The sequence below is a fragment of the Pelobates fuscus genome, chromosome 2 (genome assembly GCF_036172605.1).
Source record: "Pelobates fuscus isolate aPelFus1 chromosome 2, aPelFus1.pri, whole genome shotgun sequence".
Lineage (NCBI taxonomy): Eukaryota > Metazoa > Chordata > Amphibia > Anura > Pelobatidae > Pelobates > Pelobates fuscus.
Window position 1 is genome coordinate 63,746,930 of NC_086318.1, and position 17,008 is coordinate 63,763,937.

Here is a 17,008-nt window from a genome sequence, read left to right on the forward strand (position 1 = left end):
GGCCATAAAAATAACGAGGGGGGGACCTACTGTCCTCCCACCCCCGGCCCGGCGGGTGGGGGCCATAATTATCATGAGGGGGGGCTACTGTCCTCCTTCCTCCGGCCCCCACCCCTGGGCGGCGAGTGGGGGCCATAATGATAATGAAAGGGGGGGCACCTACAGTCCATACCCCCCCGGCTGCTGTCGCCCAAATAACCGCCCCTCCATCAATGGTGACTAGGGGTCCCCAAGCCCCTAGTCACCCACCCCCACCCAAATAAAGAAGCCCCTACCTACCCCCCTCACCCTAAAAAATAGTAAGGGAGGAATAAAATTACCACCCTGTAAATAAAATTAAATTTACTATTCAACGTCTTCTTTTTTCTGAAATCTTCATTTTTCAGCCCCAAAAAAGGCCAAATAAAAATCCATTATACCCGTCGAACTTAAAATAAAAGAAAAAACCCGAGCGCAAAAAAAATACCCATCTTCACCCATGGAGGGCTCCGCGCAGACTGAGCTCTGCAGGGCGGGGGAAGGCTTATAAAGCCTTGCCCCGCCCTGCAATTAGGCTAAGAACACTCTGATTGGTTGGTTTAAGCCAATCAGATTGCTCTTTGTCATTTTACACAGCGTGGGGAAATTCCAAAGAACTTTCCCACGCTGTGTAAAATGACACAGAGCACTGTGATTGGATGGCTTGAAATCCATCCAATCACAGTGCTCTGTGTCATTTTACACAGCGTGGGAAAGTTCTTTGGAATTTTCCCACGCTGTGTAAAATGACAAAGAGCACTGTGATTGGATGGATTTCAAGCCCACCAATCAGAGTGCTCTTTGTCATTTTACACAGCGTGGGAAAATTCCAAAGAACTTTCCCATGCTGTGTAAAATGACACAGAGCACTGTGATTGGATGGTTTGAAATCCATCCAAGCACAGTGCTCTGTGTCATTTTACACAGCGTGGGAAAGTTCTTCGGAATTTTCCCACGCTGTGTAACATGACACAGAGCACTGTGATTGGATGGATTTCAAGCCATCCAATCACAGTGCTCTGTGTAATTTTACACAGCGTGGGAAAGTTCTTTGGAATTTTCCCACGCTGTGTAAAATGACAAACAGCACTCTGATTGGCTTAAACCCACCAATCAGAGTGTTCTTAGCCTAATTGCAGGGCGGGGCTGCGGAGCTCAGTCTGCGCGGAGCCCTCCATGGGTGAAGATGGATCTTTTTTTTTGCGCTCTGGTTTTTTCTTTTTCGTCAGTTTTTTTTGCGCTCTGGTTTTTTATTTTATTTTAAGTTCGACGGGTATAATGGATTTTTATTTGCCCTTTTTTGGGGCTGAAAAATTAAGATTTCAGAAAAAAGAAGACGTCGAATGGTAAGTTTAATTGTATTTACAGGGAAGTAATTTTATTCCCCCCTCACTATTTTTTAGGGTTAGGGGGGTAGGTAGGGGCTTTTTTATTTGGGTGGGGGGTGGGTGACTAGGGGCTTGGGGACCCCTAGTCACTTTTGATGGAGGGGGGGTTATTTGATTTAGGGCCCCCACCCGCCGCCCAGGGGTAGGGGCCGGGGGGGAGGACAGTAGGCCCCCCCTTCATTATCATTATGGCCCCCAACCGCCGCCCAGGTGTGGGGGCCAGAGAGGGGGAGGACAGTAGGTCCCCCCATTGTAATTTATGGCCCCCACCCACCGCACAGGGGTGGGGGCCGGGGGGGGGAAAGACCGTAGGTCCTCTCCCCTTCATTACCGTAATGGCCCCCACCCACCGCCCAGGGGCCAATAGGTTTTTATTTTTTTTTACAGTGAGAAGCCACAGGCTGCTCACTGTTTACTAGACATGCCCCTACTCACGGTATAGCAAGTAGGGGCATATTATTTACTAATACTAAGTAATCTTTACTTAGTATTAGTAAATTTGGCTGAAAGACCAATTTAGTTCTTTCAGCCTTTTAGTAGATAGCTCCCTAATACCGTGGGAATTAGGGAGTTATCTACTAAGCGGCTGCAAGATGCAGCCACAGCACGAATAGGATCGGAGTTTCATTCATTCTAATGAAATTGCGATCCGAACAAAGTGCCGAATTGCGTTCTAAAATAAACGAACATACTGTTCTCATTGAGTTAGAACGCAATTCGGCAGTTTCGGCTAAAATGACAGGAATCATCGTGGGAACAGGGAGGAAAGCTAGGGATCATGGGGAAATTGCTCTGACCAGCGGAAATGAAGCACACTTTGCTCCTCCGCTGGTCAGAGCTGGTCAAGCGGAGAAATCCAGAAGTGTTTGATCAAAAGCCAATCACAATGCTTTAACATAGGATTATCAGAGATTGTCAAGGAGGCAGATCAGGGGCAGAGGCACAAGCCAAACACAGCCCTGGCCAATCATGATCTCCTCAAAGAGTCGCATTAAATCAAGTGAATTCATGTGCAGTACTGCCCCAGGAAGCACCTCTAGTAGCCATCTGAGGAGTGGCCAGTGGAGGTATTCCTAGGCTGTAATGTAAACACTACCATTTCTCTGGTGTTCACTGATGGTGTTCACTGCTAAACACCTGAACGTAATGATTATACTCACCAGAATAAATACAATAAGCTGTAGTTGTTCTGGTGACTATAGTGTCCATTTAAGGGTGCAGTTTCTGATAAAAGATTATTCTTTTACAAGTTTGATAGAGCTTGAGTCAGTGGTCTGCTTACATCCATGCTCAGTGTGTTAGGACAGTTTGCAAAATATGATATAAAAGTGATATGATCACCATGATCACCAGTGCAGCATGTACCACAGTGTGCCACAAATTCAGTGTAAACTATGATTATCCCTCACTAGAAGAAATGCATTTGGCATTGGGTGAAATATAAATATGCAAGTTAAATTGTAGAAAAAAATGTAGTTTTTATGTAACAACATTTCTTAAAACTGTGAACAGCCAAGACAGGAACATAAAAATGAGCAGTGTACGTGCTAACATATGCCAAGCATTTATCATTTAGTGTTCATGTGACCCCTGGAGATTACAAAACATTTTTGCAAAGACTGTAGAAAATGAAGTTGTTTAATCTAGTTTGTTGATAATTTCACACAGCTGAAATATTTTAATATACAACTCAGTGTTCCAATATTACATAAACTATCTGACCACTACAAATCCTAATCTAGACATGTCATTAGTCTTTTCTTATGACAGTGAGCAGCCACTGCCTGTTCACTGTTTAGTAGACAGGCCTCTACTTGCAGCACAGCAGGTAGGGGCAGGAGGGACGATTTAATGTCCCTTATACAGATCCTTTCCTGATAGTAGGAAACAGAGGAACTGAGAAGATAGAATCCTTGTCTCCTAAGTTAATCTCCTTAAGTATATCGCAAGTCACTGGAAGTTTGTGTTGGTTTCCATACCTGGATACAGGTCACGTTCATGCCATTTCTGGGTGACCTCTGGTATCGTGTTTAACTCGATACACATGGAGCACTGAAGTGGTCATTTAATGGGCAGTACTTATCTTTATTTTCTTTCTATAAATAAGATGTTTGATCTGGTTAAAGGCCCAGCTGGGACCAAAACATCAATTGTGGATGTAAAGTGCTTTTGTCAACTACAAAAATTATTTTGAATAAAGTCCTGAGAGTCCTCCAATTTTTTTAAAGATATATATATATATATATATATCGATATATCACAAAAACTGACCAGCTAAGTTACCTCTTTGCAAGACTGAAAGCAAAACTTAATGATGCAATAACATTTAGTGTTTTAGATCTCAGATTCAAATGTAATACGTATTTGTTTTTCCCCTGGCATTTTTTGTTCTATTGTGGAGAAAATAGCTATGAGGTCTTACAGGGAACTGTAATCATATTAGTAATGGTCCAATGTCCTTCAGAAAATCACAATCACTGTATGGTTTGAGTAGCATTTGAATGCATTTATTTTTTTAACTCATACATTTTCCATTTTATCTTTGTTATTCTTGTCATTTCTTACTTTCTAAATTCTACATCAGCCCACTATGGCATTTTTGTCATAATTTCTCAATAGTAGGCCTTCTATGATCCCTCCTTTGTGTTTATTATAAAACTCAATGGTTGCCCAGTTCCTTTGTACACTAATAAAGTCTCCCATCGAGACGTTCACAAACTTGTTTCTTGTGACCATTTGAAACAAGCATTAAAGTATTTCCTGCTGTACCATTTCTACAGTTCACTATATATATATATTTAACATTATGTTCACAACAGACCTAAAGCCCTTGTTTGTCACCATGGTGAACGTTAGGTTGTTGTAATTCAAGTTTAGATGATTCGTCATTTAAGTAACACCACACTCATTTTAATTGTGAATGTGTGTCTATGTGTGTTCCTGTTTGCTTTTTAGTATTATGTGGGTTTTATTCACTAAACCCTGCATTAAAGTGAATTGAAAACCAAACTGTAAAATTTTGTTATTATAAAAAAAATAAGAAAAATTAGATTTTATTTAATCAAATCAGTAATTTCTGGCTATATTTCAACTCACTAAAATTCAATATTTATTTTGATGGATAGAAATCCATTAATTATACATACATACATACATACATACATAATGAAACACTTGTTTATTATCACATGGGGAGAAGTGCCTCTGTTAGCCAACCTTTTTAAAATTCCAAAAATCATTAAAATTAGGAATCCCCCTTTAAGTCTATTGGCAACAACGGTATTGGCTTCTGCTAGACCCTATCCCCGACTGAAATCTTGCGAAGTCCAATTTTCTTTCCTTATTCAATGCATCAATAGTACAAAAATAATAAAAGACAAGTTGAATTGCCATGTAACCAGCTGTAAGCTGAATCACTCTCTCATACCTTACTCAATATCCAAATGACTAAGGCTGGTTAGTTACATTTGAGAGAACCTAGAAATAGAAAGGTTAACATAGTTCTTCATATTTAACATCTTTCCTCTTTTCCCTCTTTTATCTTGAGCAAATATTTCTATTGCACAGATATGCAAAAAAAAAAATGTAGCCCACAACGGTCGTCTTACCTTGTACTTTGCTCCATTGCTGAATTTTATGCAGCAGAGAAACACAATTATTTGCCTAGACTCCACTTATTAATCTGTAGATTAGCAGAAAGACTATCAACATCACCCCTCACTTTTCAAAATCATAGGTTAAAACTAAAGGGTTGGATGTTAGCAGTCAAGGAAAGGAGGGAAGTTTCTCTTGTATCCTGCAATAGTAGTACAATGTAGGTGCTTAGTGCTACGAAATAATTGTATTTCATATATTATGCTTGCATAAATGTAAATTATTTACATTATTTACACCCATCGTAGTGCTTTAATATGTCTGCTTCTATTTCCAATACTCTCAGAAATATATATAAGATAAAGGGTACAACATAATCTATTTAATGTTCCGTCTCTCCAAAATGTCATTGAAGAATGAACGAATGAGTGAAAAATTAAAACTGTGTTCATTTACATAATTTAATCAATTATCTCTGAATGGCAAGATATATAAACAAGGTTGAAAATCACTACATATAAGGATTAAATAAAAAACTAAATTTTCTATTTCTTAACAAAAACAAAGGCACTGGATGTCAAGTCAAATATTTACCAGCACAATGGCAGAATTCGTACTAACGTGTTACTACTTTATAGAGAGGTTACATATTTTTTTTAATGCCCTCCCTGAAACCGCTAAAAAAAACTAGTATATTGATTGAAAATTTGTAATATGTCATAAAAAAGAGATTGTATTAGCATGTGCTTTAATAATAGTAGATAGGAAATCCTAGTTGGTTCTTATCTGCCGCAGCCTATATTTTTATATCTAGAGTTAATGTGTTGAAACCTCACTCTCTGATGTGTATACACTTGTGTATGAAATAGGCTTGTGCGTTCAGTTTCAAATCAATTGCAGTTGAATTTTTGGAGATCGGTGGGTTGTCCAAATCCTGTAACACATCAGCACCACGAGGATGAATCATGACACAAACAAAACAGACAATGAATGGTGCCATTCATTCGGAGTTCTGTCCATAGAACCAAAAAAGATGATTGATTAATAGAGAATAGCCACTAATGTTTTTAACTTTTTCTTACAGATCATGTGAGAAGTGACCAATTTAAGGAAAAAAGGAGGAGCAGTAAATAAAAATAAAATCTTTATATAGTTAATAAATGTATGATATATAAATGTAATTTTTTTACTCCTCCTTACTCTCTCTATTAGTAACTATTAGTAACTACTTCTCACTTAATCTGTGAACAAATGGCAAGAAAATGTGCCATCAGTGTACTGCTAAATATATTCATCTTCATATACATACAGTGCAGTACACTGATTCATTATTGCAAACTATTGGCTTGTTCAAACCATTTTTCTTTGGATGGACAACATTTGTCCAAACTGAAATGCCACAAAGATGAACTTGGGATGTAAAAAAAAAAAGTTTTTTACTTTGTCTCCGTTAGCTTTTCACAAACTCTTCTCTTCATTCACAGAAATAAGGCAAACTGGAGCATTTTTGTCCACTCTGTCTCAGCATAGAGTGACCTGTCCCATGTGTGTCATAGTTCCTTTTTCTCTCCTGTAAGCTGATGGTGGGTCTCAAACTCCAACTGTGGGTAAACATACCGTTTTGTCCTAAGAAGGAAAGCTTCTTCCACAGCAAATAATTATATGCATTACGGTTATTAATTGCTCAGCAATGGTCAAACTTGCTACATTCCACCTTTTAATAAATAAACAATTAGCACTAAGAACCTCTTCAAGCTGTTATTCCCCCAATAAGGGAAATCAGAACATATAAAACAACTACTCCAAGTGGCTAATTATAATGTAAGATTGCAGAACAAAAAAACAATCAAATGAATAATATTAAAATAAAGAATGATAAATTTCCCAAACATCCCTATATGCGCCAATTCCCCCTCGCTTTTCTCTTAGGTTATGTTAATTCTGATTACACCACTTATCACAGCTATTGAGAGCATATGTCTTTTCACAGACTTCCAAAGTTTAATTTTTAATAAAGGGTCCTCACATATCCCAAAGCCTGGAAATAAAAAAACAAAATATCTTAGAATTACTACCAATCTAAGAAGGGACAAAGGAGCAAATGTGAGATACTAATTTGACTGGATGGCTCACATTCAATCACTAGATGATATAAACAGATACTACATCCCAATACTTTTTCTATCTATATCACCACTTTGGAATTTAGTACAAAAGATGAGCATTACAATTCATTTGTTATTGATATGGGCTGGGCCAGATTTAACGTACTTGCTGCCTCAAGGCCAGTTTCAATAACCCCCCTATATATATATATATATATATATATATATATATATATATATACACATATACACACACATACAGAGTTGAAAGGTTATATGCCTAGTTTGGGGTATGATTGAATGGGGAATGATTAGGTGGGTGGTTGGATAATACGTGAGAGAGGGAGTGTGTGTTTGTGTGTATGTGTGTAGAGGCTGCTTGTGGCTGCATATACACACACATACAAAGTTAAAAGGTTATATGCCTAATTTGGGGTATGATTGAATGGGGAATGATTAGATGTGTGTTTGGATAATACATGAGAGAGGGAGGGTGTGTTTGTGTGTATGTGTGTGGAGGCTGCTTGTGGTGTTGTATGTGTGTGAATGATGTGGGATCTGCTTCTAAAGTTGCATTTAGGACTGTAGTCGGGGAATAATCTTTAGTAGAGGGATAGTGGCTATAGTGGAGGAATAGGGGCTGAAGCTGAAATAGTGGCTGTTGCGGGAGATATGGGCTAAAGTTGGGGGTATGGGGGCAATAGTAGGAGGATAGTGGCTGTAGTGAGAGGATGTATACTATTGTGGGGTAGATAGTGCTATACTGGTGGATATCGGCTCTAGTGAAGGATTGGGGAAGTAGTGGAAGAATATGGGTTGCAGTGGGAAGGATAGTGGCTATAGTATATTGACTGCAGTGGTGGGCAGTGGCTATTGTGGGAGATAGTATCTATAGTGGTAGATTTAGTGGGGGGTTGTGGCTATAGTGGGAAAATAGGGGTTTTAATGGGAAGGATAGTGGCTATAGTAAGGGAAAAGTGTCTGCAGTGGGAGTATAGGGGTTATGTGGCTATAGTGTGAGTTTTAGTGAGGGTATAGGGGGGTATAGGGGCTATAAGAATAATAAAAAAAAATTGTTTAAAAAAATTAAAGCTATTCTCCCTTCCCTGATAGATACCTTGGACCAGGGAGGGGGGAACCCTGATACCTTGTGGTCCGGTGATCAGTGGGTGCGGATACCTTCTTCTGTCTGGAACCGAGGAATGTTGTGGTAACAAATAGCAACACTCTAATACAGTGTAGGCAAGAGAGACCTATTAAAGTCTCCCTATTTGTGTACTGGCCCTGCCGGCCCCACAGCAGGGAAATGGACAGGCCGGTGAGGGATATTTTTAATCTCCCCAGCGACCATTTCGTCCTTCTCCTGCTTGCCGCCCGCAGGCCGTGTCACTATGGGAAATCCAGCCCTGGATATGCGCCCTATTGACCCCCTGGATAATGGGTGGCATCAAAGACAAGAAATGTATGATTTACACCCTTATTACTACATTGTCACTTGTGGTTTTCCAATAACAGTTCTGTAAATGACCACACTACCGGTCAAGGGCTGGGTATTATATTGTTTGTGGGAATTTATCCTAAAGAAGAAATCCTTTCTGACCCCCATACTGTTCCTACAAAAAGAGGCTTGACAGCTCTTTGCATCACTCTATCGACCCAAATGCTTTAGGATGATAGGGATGTGTCTAATTTACTTAGTGATATCGGGGTTCTTGTTAATATGAGCCTTACTTATCGAATACAATTCTATCACAAGGCATGGCTTCTTATTCAAAGTAATCTTCTGGTAGACATCTTTATAAGTCTCTACTTTAGGACCATCAGGAGTGTAGCTTCTCAAAAGAGGTTTTCTTTGCAGAGCATGTCCAGTTGTTTATTTACTCCCGTCTTCTTGTGCTCTATTGGTCAATGACCTCCTCTCATTGTAGGTGGAATTGGCTCCTTGCACTTTGTTAGCTGTCATAATTATATCAGGAAATGTGCTGGTTTCATCCCACTCCAGGACATCCTTAATTTCAATATAACCTGTAATGTCACAGGTCTCTGGTGCTTACATGGATACAGCTTTTGATTGCATGCTGAATTGTTAATATTGTTGCATCACATTTGTTATCTGTCATTCATGCATTTACATGGCCAAATATTACATAGTTGTCAGGCCGAGATATCCAGTTAATAAATGCAGTCTGGCTGCTGGTGGTCTCTAGTTCAAGGAATGTTTCTTCCATATCACCTTTGGGGCCTTTGCTTCTTACACCATCAGGTAATACAGACATATTGGTAGTTTCTGCTGTTATATAGTTGTTTGCAAATTCACAGTTCACTGTCTGGATAGTGAATAATCTTTTTTTTTCTCAGGCAAAGGTAACAGTTTCTTTCACCTCTGGTAAAAAGAGAATCGAAAGGCCTACCTATTTCTCTGCATCATAGCTTTATTGACTATGCTCTTTTGTGCTGAGGTATAGGACTAGGAATTTTTAGTGGCTGTATTTTTAGTGATCTGTAGTGCTTTCCTCTTTTTTTTGCATGGCAGTTTTTTTTTATTAGTTTATTTTACCAATAATATTTCCTTTGCTCTCCTTCATTTTACTTTATTACATTTATTTTTAATATTTACTATATTAACTTGGCTATGTAGACATTGTGCCAGTGTCCTCCTGAGTACTCTTCCATATGACAAGGTGTAGATTCACTCGGTCTGTATTCTGGATCTGTAGGCACTGTGATAGAATGTTTTCTTGCTGAGGTACAAATATAAATGATCTGTACTCTGCAGCCCAGTTATTTGAACATTGAATAAGGTTGTTTGATTTTCTCTCTTTTGCCATTTAGTTCTCTTAACAGAGTGCCCTCTAGTGGTTAGACATAATATTTTGGGTCTGAGAGAATTGTCTTTGGTTACAGTTAACAGAATATCCCTATGCTGTCTATAAGCAGAATTTACTTATTACCAAGGTCTTTCTTTACCTTTTGGCGTTTTTTCTCTATACGTTTACCAGCTTCTCACACCCAGAGGATAGTGACTTACCTTAGGAGCTTCTTTTTTTCTTTTGTAGATAATTCTGAGCCTCTTCATTGGTTTAAACTACTATAGGCTCTTTAATCCTTACAAACTTTTTTCATTAACCCCACATATTTTTGGAGTCTAGTTCCCTGGTTCCCCAACTGTAAGCAGCAACCCTCCCATTTTGTGGCTGGTATGTAGTTGCCACCTTTTTTTCTGGTTGCTACAATGGTCCAACAATTTTCAGTTTAATGGTAACACAAAATATGCATGCACAATAGTGTTAGCACAGATTAAACTATTGAACATTAAAAGGTTAATCCAAAATCTTACTGGTGGTGTCTTGAAAATGTAGAATGATGAACCCTTTAGTACCAGGAACTTGAATTTATAAACATGTGATCCATCAGACCCTTGCACTTTTTCACTGACCCATCCCATATGTGTGATCTGTAAAGGAAAATGTTATAGGTCATGTAATGTGCATGTAAAATGTAATTACAAAATATAACATACAGCTGCATTTGTTCTTCTAATACAATATACATAGCATATATTATAACCTACATTAGACTTGTGCATTGCAGAAATATTCAGTCCGTCCAAATTAATTTGTACAAATATAAATATTGTTTCAATCAAAATAAATTTCGTCCATTAGTTGATTCATTACAAATTAAATTTTAAAGGTAATTTAGATTCAAAATTTCCATTTGGATGGGTTAATAGTAGTGTTGTCGCGAACCCGGAATTTTCGGTTCGCGAACGGCGAAAGCGAACTGCCGCAAATGTTCGCGAACCGGCGAACCGCGCGAACCGCCATTGACTTCAATGGGCAGGCGAATTTTAAAAATAACAGGGACTCTTTCTGGCCACAAAAGTGATGGAAAAGTTGTTTCAAGGGGACTAACACCTGGACTGTGGCATGCCGGAGAGGGATCCATGGCAAAACTCCCATGGAAAATTGCACAGTTGATGCAGAGTCTGCTTTTAATCCATAAAGGGCATAAATCACCTAACATTGACACCTGTCCTCAAAGCCCAGCCCTGATACACACTGACACAGAGCAGAATAGAGACTGTTCCCCCTACATAGGGTCACTTGGCAGATATGGATTGACACCTATCCTAATGATCCCTGATACACACTGACACAGAGCAGAACAGAGACTGTTCCCCCTACATAGGGTCACTTGGCAGATATGGATTGACACCTGTCCTCAAAACCCCTGATACACACTGACACAGAGCAGAATAGAGACTGTTCCCCCTACATAGGGTCACTTGGCAGATATGGATTGACACCTATCCTAATGATCCCTGATACACACTGACACAGAGCAGAATAGAGACTGTTCCCCCTACATAGGGTCACTTGGCAGATATGGATTGACACCTATCCTAATGATCCCTGATACACACTGACACAGAGCAGAATAGGGACTGTTCCTCCTACATAGGGTCACTTGGCAGATATGGATTGACACCTGTCCTAATGATCACTGATACACACTGACACAGAGCAGAATAGGGACTGTTCCTCCTACATAGGGTCACTTGGCAGATATGGATTGACACCTATCCTAATGATCCCTGATACACACTGACACAGAGCAGAATAGAGACTGTTCCCCCTACATAGGGTCACTTGGCAGATATGGATTGACACCTATCCTAATGATCCCTGATACACAGTGACACAGAGCAGAATAGAGACTGTTCCCCCTACATAGGGTCACTTGGCAGATATGGATTGACACCTATCCTAACGATCACTGATACACACTGACACAGAGCAGAATAGAGACTGTTCCCCCTACATAGGGTCACTTGGCAGATATGGATTGACACCTATCCTAATGATCCCTGATACACACTGACACAGAGCAGAATAGAGACTGTTCCCCCTACATAGGGTCACTTGGCAGATATGGATTGACACCTATCCTAATGATCCCTGATACACACTGACACAGAGCAGAATAGGGACTGTTCCTCCTACATAGGGTCACTTGGCAGATATGGATTGACACCTATCCTAATGATCCCTGATACACACTGACACAGAGCAGAATAGAGACTGTTCCCCCTACATAGGGTCACTTGGCAGATAAGGATTGACACCTATCCTAATGATCCCTGATACACACTGACACAGAGCAGAATAGAGACTGTTCCCCCTACATAGGGTCACTTGGCAGATATGGATTGACACCTATCCTAATGACCCCTGATACACACTGACACAGAGCAGAATAGGGACTGTTCCCCCTACATAGGGTCACTTGGCAGATATGGATTGACAAATCCCTGACAAACAGCTACCACATGCAAGGAAGGCAGCAGGGGCGCAAATGACCCACTCCCGACGCGGGAAGGTAGTGACGACAAATAACAATACAGGACTCTTTAGAGGCCCTGCAATTGTAATCAGTCCACTTGCACCAGTGGGCCTAAAAATTAGGCATGTACACATGCCTGAAAAATTTGGTATTGTTGCAGCCGCTGCTGTAGCAGCGTCCCGAAAAATTGATGTTTGTTTCACAGGCAGAAAGTGCCCTAAAACATGGCGGCTTGAACCCTAGTTGGTGGCGGATAAGTCACGCAAGTCAAACGTCATTCAGAGCTAAAATACAGCAGCGTGTGGACCATTTTTAGCCCAAGGCAGCTCATCTCATCAGGCCTTTTTTAATCGAATGTATCGCCCAGTGTCAGTCCCTTCGGGATCCATCCCTCATTCATCTTAATAAAGGTGAGGTAATCTAGACTTTTTTGACCTAGGCAACTTCTCTTCTCAGTGACAATACCTCCTGCTGCACTGAAGGTCCTTTCTGACAGGACACTTGAAGCGGGGCAGGCCAGAAGTTCTATCGCAAATTGGGATAGCTCAGGCCACAGGTCAAGCCTGCACACCCAGTAGTCAAGGGGTTCATCGCTCCTCAGAGTGTCGATATCTGCAGTTAAGGCGAGGTAGTCTGCTACCTGTCGGTCGAGTCGCTCTCTGAGGGTGGATCCTGAAGGGCTGTGGCGATGCATAGGACTTAAAAAGGTCCGCATGTCCTCCATCAACAACACGTCTTTAAAGCGTCCTGTCCTTGCCGGCGTGGTCGTGGGAGGAGGAGGATGACTTCCACCTCTCCCCCTGTTAGATTCCCGTTGTGCTGTGACATCACCCTTATACGCTGTGTAAAGCATACTTTTTAATTTATTTTGCAAATGCTGCATCCTTTCCGACTTGTTGTAATTGGGTAACATTTCCGCCACTTTCTGCTTATACCGGGGGTCTAGTAGCGTGGACACCCAGTACAGGTCGTTCTCCTTCAGCCTTTTTATACGAGGGTCCCTCAACAGGCAGGACAGCATGAAAGACCCCATTTGCACAAGGTTGGATGCCGAGCTACTCATTTCCCGTTCCTCCTCCTCACTGATGTCATTGAAGGTATGTTCTTCCCCCCAGCCACGTACAACACCACGGGTACCAGATAGGTGACAATGAGCACCCTGGGATGCCTGTTGTGTTTGGTCTTGCTCCTCCTCCTCCTCAAAGCTACAATCCTCCTCTGACTCCTCTTCCTCACAATCCTCTTCCAGCGTTGCCGCAGGTCCAGCAAGCGATGCTGATAAGGCTGTTTCTGGTGGTGATGGTGACCACAACTCTTCCTCTTCCTCTTCCCGCTCATCTACAGCCTGATCCAGCACTCTTCGCAGGGCACGCTCCATGAAGAAAACAAATGGTATGATGTCGCTGATAGTGCCTTCGTTGCGACTGACTAGGTTTGTCACCTCGTCAAAAGGACGCATGAGCCTACAGGCATTGCGCATGAGCGTCCAGTAACGTGGCAAAAAAATTCCCAGCTCCCCAGAGGCTGTCCTAGCACCCCGGTCATACAAATATTCATTAACAGCTTTTTCTTGTTGGAGCAGGTGGTCGAACATTAGGAGTGTTGAATTCCAACGTGTAGGGCTGTCGCAAATCAAGCGCCTCACTGGCATGTTGTTTCGCCGCTGGATATCGGCAAAGTGAGCCATGGCCGTGTAGGAACGCCTGAAATGGCCACACACCTTCCTGGCCTGCTTCAGGACGTCCTGTAAGCCTGTGTACTTATGCACAAAGCGTTGTACGATCAGATTACACACATGTGCCATGCACGGCACATGTGTCAACTTGCCCAACTTCAATGCCGCTATCAAATTTTTTCCGTTGTCACACACCACTTTGCCGATATCCAGTTGCTGCGGAGTCAGCCACTTTTCCACCTGTGCGTTCAGGGCGGACAGGAGTGCTTGTCCGGTGTGACTCTCTGCTTTCAAGCAAGTCAAACCCAAGACGGCGTGACACTGCCGTATCCGGGATGTGGAATAGTACCTGGGGAGCTGGGGGGGTGCCGTTGATGTGGAGCAAGATGCAGCGGCACAAGAGGACTCAGCCAAGGAAGTTATGGAAGAGGATGGAGTAGGAGGAGTAGAGGAGGTGGCAGCAGGACTGCCTGCAATTCGTGGCGGTGTCACCAACTCCTCTGCAATGCCACGCATTCCTTGCTTGTCAGCCGTCAGCAGGTTTACCCAATGCGCAGTGTAGGTTATATACCTGCCCTGACCATGCTTTGCAGACCAGGTATCAGTGGTCAGATGGACCCTTGCCCCAACACTGTGTGCCAGACATGCCATGACTTCCTTTTGCACAATCGAGTACAAGTTGGGGATTGCCTTTTGTGAAAAGAAATTCCGGCCGGGTACCTTCCACTGCGGTGTCCCAATAGCTACAAATTTTTTGAACGCCTCAGACTCAACCAGATTGTATGGTAAAAGCTGGCGGGCTAATAGTTCGGACAAGCCAGCTGTCAGACGCTGGGAAAGGGGGTGACTTGGTGACATTGGCTTCTTACGCTCAAACATGTCCTTGACAGACACATGACTGTGGGCAGATGAGCGGGAACTGCTCAAGGCGGGAGACGGAGTGTCGGAAAGGGGGCAAGAAGGGCAGCAGTGGTTGACGTGGCTGAAGATGCTGGACCAGGAGGAGGATGGCGGCTTAGAGTAGGCGTGCTGCTTGTACTCATGTGTTGATCCCATAGGCGTTTGTGATGTGAGATCATGTGCCTACGCAAAGCAGTTGTACCTAGGTGGGTGTTGGACCTCCCACGACTCAGTTTCCTTTGGCACAGGTTGCAAATGGCATCGCTGTTGTCAGAGGCAGACACACACAAAAAATGCCACACTGCTGAGCTCTGCAATGACGGCATTCTGGTGGTGGACACAGCATGCGTTGATTGGCGTGCTGTCGGGCTGACCCCGGGTGCCGATGCATGCTGTCTGACTGTGCCACTAGCTCCTTGCGACGACCCCCCCCTGCTTCCAACTGGTCTCCTCCTCCTCCTCTCTGTCTCCCCATCTGAACTTTCGCCCTGTTCTTCTTCTCTTCTAGCGGGCACCCACGTGACATCCATGGACGCATCGTCATCATCAACCGCTTCGCTTGTATCTGACAACTCAGAAAAGGAAGCAGCAGCGGGTACAACATCATCATCATCACACCGTACCTCCATGTGTTTAATGCTGCCTGCCTGAGACATATCCCTGTTATCTACATCCTCTAGCAATAATGGTTGCGCATCACTCATTTCTTCAAACGGGTGTGTGAATAACTCCTCTGACATACCAAGTAAAGCGGCTGTGGTGCTAGTTTTGGTGGTGGCGGCAGGCGGGTGAGTGCTATCTTGAGAGGTGCCTGAAGCTAAGCTGGAGGAGGATGGTGCATCAAGGTTCCGAGCGGAGGCTGTACAAGATTGGGTGTCCTGTGTTAGCCAGTCAACTAAGTCCTCAGAACCTTTCAAGTTCAGGGTACGTGGCTTCTGAAAACTGGGCATTATTCTAGGGCAAAAGGGAATCACAGCACCACGACCACGACGGCCCCTGCGGGGTGGCCTGCCTCTGCCTGTCATTTTTTGAGGGATTTGTGGTACTATGCGTGCAAGCTACTGTGAGACCAGATATGATTGGCAATGTGCACTGGAACAGTGCTGCAGAGCACACACTGTAGGCCTGAGACACCCGCTTGAAGACAAGTAACTGCTATTCAATCTATAACAGTGAAAAACAAATTTTGGTTGTAAAAGCACGCTATAGAGACACCAGATATGATTGGCAATGTGCACTGGAACAGGTCTGCAGAGCACACGCTGAAGTAGGCCTGAGACACCCGCTTGAAGACAAGTAACTGCTATTCAATCTATAACAGTGAAAAACAAATTTTGGTTGTAAAAGCACGCTATAGAGACACAAGATATGAGTGGCAACTGTCAAAGCACACTGGCACAGGTCTGCAGAGCACACTCTGAAGTAGGCCTGAAACACAGACGCTTGCAGACAACTAACTGCTCTTCTATTACAGTGAAAAAAAAATATTTCTTTTAAATCGAAAGCTTAACCAATTGTTAAAACAGATATGAGTGGTGGCACTGGGCTAATAGGCACAGTATCCAATGTGAACCTCACACAGAAGCTGGCAGGCAGGCAACTGCTCTTCTATTACAGTGGAAACAAAATTGTGGTTGTAAAAGCACGCTAAAGAGACACCAGATATGATTGGCAACTGTCAAAGCACGCTGGCACAGGTCTGCAGAGCACACGCTGAAGTAGGCCTGAAACACAGACGCTTGCAGACAACTAACTGCTCTTCTATTACAGTGAAAAAAAAATATTTCTTTTAAATCGAAAGCTTAACCAATTGTTAAAACAGATATGAGTGGTGGCACTGACTGTGCAAATGGGCAAGGCATCCAACCTCACACAGAAGCAGGCAGGCAGGCAACTGCTCTTCTATTACAGTGAAAAAATAATTATTTATTTTAAATCTAAAGCTTAACCAATTGTTAAAACAGATATGAGTGGTGGCACTG

General features: G+C 42.4%; 1 protein-coding gene across 1 annotated transcript in view; it reads right to left on the reverse strand.

Moving 5' to 3' along the window:
• Positions 1–17,008, reverse strand: part of SNTG2 (syntrophin gamma 2) — a 539,246-nt gene that overhangs the window by 106,667 nt on the left and 415,571 nt on the right. The window contains exon 13 of the mRNA XM_063442215.1: positions 10,443–10,559. Coding sequence (XP_063298285.1) covers positions 10,443–10,559 — 117 coding nt within the window. The remainder of the gene's footprint in view (positions 1–10,442; positions 10,560–17,008) is intronic.